General features: G+C 33.6%; 1 protein-coding gene across 13 annotated transcripts in view; it reads right to left on the reverse strand.

Annotated features, from left to right (window-relative positions):
• The window catches only part of Patronin (calmodulin-regulated spectrin-associated protein patronin), a 48,275-nt gene that overhangs the window by 16,509 nt on the left and 29,266 nt on the right, over positions 1 to 2,500 (reverse strand). For 12 of the 13 annotated variants that reach the window (XM_035880630.2, XM_035880639.2, XM_035880641.2 and 9 more), the window contains exons 4-6: positions 2,230 to 2,500; positions 2,029 to 2,144; positions 974 to 1,084 (exon numbers count right to left, since the gene is read on the reverse strand). The exon at positions 2,230 to 2,500 is cut by the window's right edge and continues 184 nt beyond it. In XM_035880630.2, the coding sequence (XP_035736523.1) occupies positions 974 to 1,084; positions 2,029 to 2,144; positions 2,230 to 2,500 (498 nt within the window). The remainder of the gene's footprint in view (positions 1 to 973; positions 1,085 to 2,028; positions 2,145 to 2,229) is intronic. The other variant, XM_035880634.2, reaches the window with a different exon arrangement.

Below are 2,500 nucleotides of genomic sequence, written 5' to 3' on the forward strand. Positions count from 1 at the left end.
CTCCACTTCTGGGCGCTATGTTATATATATATATAATATAATAGTAGACGTCTCTCAACCTCATGCAAAATAAATAGAATTCGAAGCGAATGCAAGCAGCAGCCATTGCCGCACATATAGAAATATGTTCATCGCGGGACATATATGTTATTTACATGCAATCATGTTGAAGGGGATTGCTACACTTTATGACAATGATCAGATGTTATGCACATAGTTATGGATTAGTAACAAGCAGTGCGCTCCTAATACCTGTACTTATGTACAGATATAATAAGATACTATAGCTATAAATGCTTGAGATATATATACGTTTTTTTTTTTTTTTTTTTTTCAATGCAAAACGCATTTGTATGACTGACGAAAATAAACGAATTCTATTCACATTAGACGGGAATTTATGCACTCGTATCATCATAGATTTCCCTAATTTGTGTGTGTCAAGACGTTTTTGTAACATCAACGAAAGCGAATATTAATCAGCAAAAGTGCTTCATACACACAAATATAAATATATACATATATATATATATATAATATTATATATATTAAATGTCTATTTTATGTACAATAAAATTTAGTCATAGCAAAAAAGCAATATATTATAGATATAGATATAGATATAGATATATATATATATATATACATATATTTATTTTGTTGTTGTTGTTGTTGTGTTGTTGTGCTCGACAAAGACAAGCTATATATATATATACCGATCTGATCCACATTGAAAATTATACGAATGACAAGTGAACGTGAGAAATGTACATTGTATAAATATTAGAACGACGTAAAGGTATTATTATAACGTGGACGTGTGTGATAAAAAGGGAGAAATTCTTCCGATATAATCTTGGATCCCTTAATATTTTCTCATATATATATATGTGAAAACATGTCAGTCTGCGAAACGCGATTCACAAGAGAAGAGACCACCTAGTTGATGATTGGTTTGGTAACGTGTGGGTACCTGTGAAGCCTGGCGCGGATACGGAGAGGTTGCTTCTCAGATCAGGTATCGGAGCTATAGACTGTGGTAGACTTCTTTTATGAGCTACGCCATGACTATTGCGCGGGCACGCTGCACAGATTTGCCCGTCACCCGCACACACACAGTATTGGTTCATTGGCAACCGGAAGTTGACGAAAGAAGAAGGCGAGGAGGATAGCGTTGTTGTCAAGCATCAAGAAGATTATGCCATAGAAATATATGGAAATACGAGTATGTATTACAGTTGTATATTAAGTACTATTGTGAAGGACTTGATTTTTTTTTCCCCTTCTTTTCTTTCTCTCTTTCTTTTTTTCTTTTTCATATATATATATATATATCTTTTTTTTTTTCATTTACATTTTCTCTCTCTCTCTCTCCCTCTCTCTCTCTCTCTCTCTCTCTCTCTCTCTCTCTCTCTCTCTCTCTCTCTCTCTCCCTCTCTCTTTCTCTTTTCTGTTTACAAAGTACCAAATTAATTAAATAGATATACATTAGTCATTGCTGAGGACCTGGTTCTTGAGGCTGGGACGAGTGTGTGTATTGACACTGATAAAAAGCGTGATACCAATCCAATTGCAGGCAATTCTTCTCTCTCAAAGTTTTCATATATATATATATATATATATATATATATATATATATATATATATACATAGATTATGTATTATTATTACTGTTTTATTAATATTAATATTAATATTAATAATATTATTATTATTATTATTAGAGATAAAAAATAACGTTTATAGAATATAAGTATTGCCTGCAATAGCAATGGAATTCCATGGAAAAGAAAAGTATAATAACACAAATTATAGAACGGGTAAGTCCGATATAATATGTATGCCAGCCTTCACCAAAAAATTTTAACAATTAATTCCACCACCAAGAGATATACACTAGGGCTGATTTAACCCCATAGTGCTGTATCAATATAGGGGTAGGCTGTCAACATGATCGAACGAATCTTTCCAAGTAGGAAGTATATCCATAGGGAAATCATGTACGATTATTCATTGAACGTCACGTACCATCCAAGAATTGCATTGCCCTTTCCTCGCCAGGATATCGTACACATTTAGCCGGATGAATTTCCAAAACGTTGTACATGTCCGCCAGAAAGACGACCAAATTTGGCTTCATGGATCTGTCAAATGATATTTAAAAAAAAATATATATATATATATATTTTTGTTTGTTTGTTTATATAACACATTTTAAAAGTAACTTACCCTCTCATATACGTAACATCTTCAGGCTGCATATGGAAAATAGAGTAGGGTAAGCATCTGATACAAAATGTATGCACCAATGAAAGATTGTGCAAGGCATCAGCAACAGAAGGTCTTTTAGACATCCTGATGTCCATCCAATTCAATTCGCCAGGACAATAAAAGGCAACGACGGCTGCGAGTCCAACGCCATCGCAAAGAGATTGGAAATCTTTAGCTGCTGGCAGTTCTGATAATCTTGTCTTATCACCGGCACCTTCCTCTGTTTGAA

This window comes from Vespa mandarinia, chromosome 19 (genome assembly GCF_050613455.1).
Source record: "Vespa mandarinia isolate Hongniang chromosome 19, ASM5061345v1, whole genome shotgun sequence".
Taxonomy (NCBI): Eukaryota; Metazoa; Arthropoda; class Insecta; order Hymenoptera; family Vespidae; genus Vespa; species Vespa mandarinia.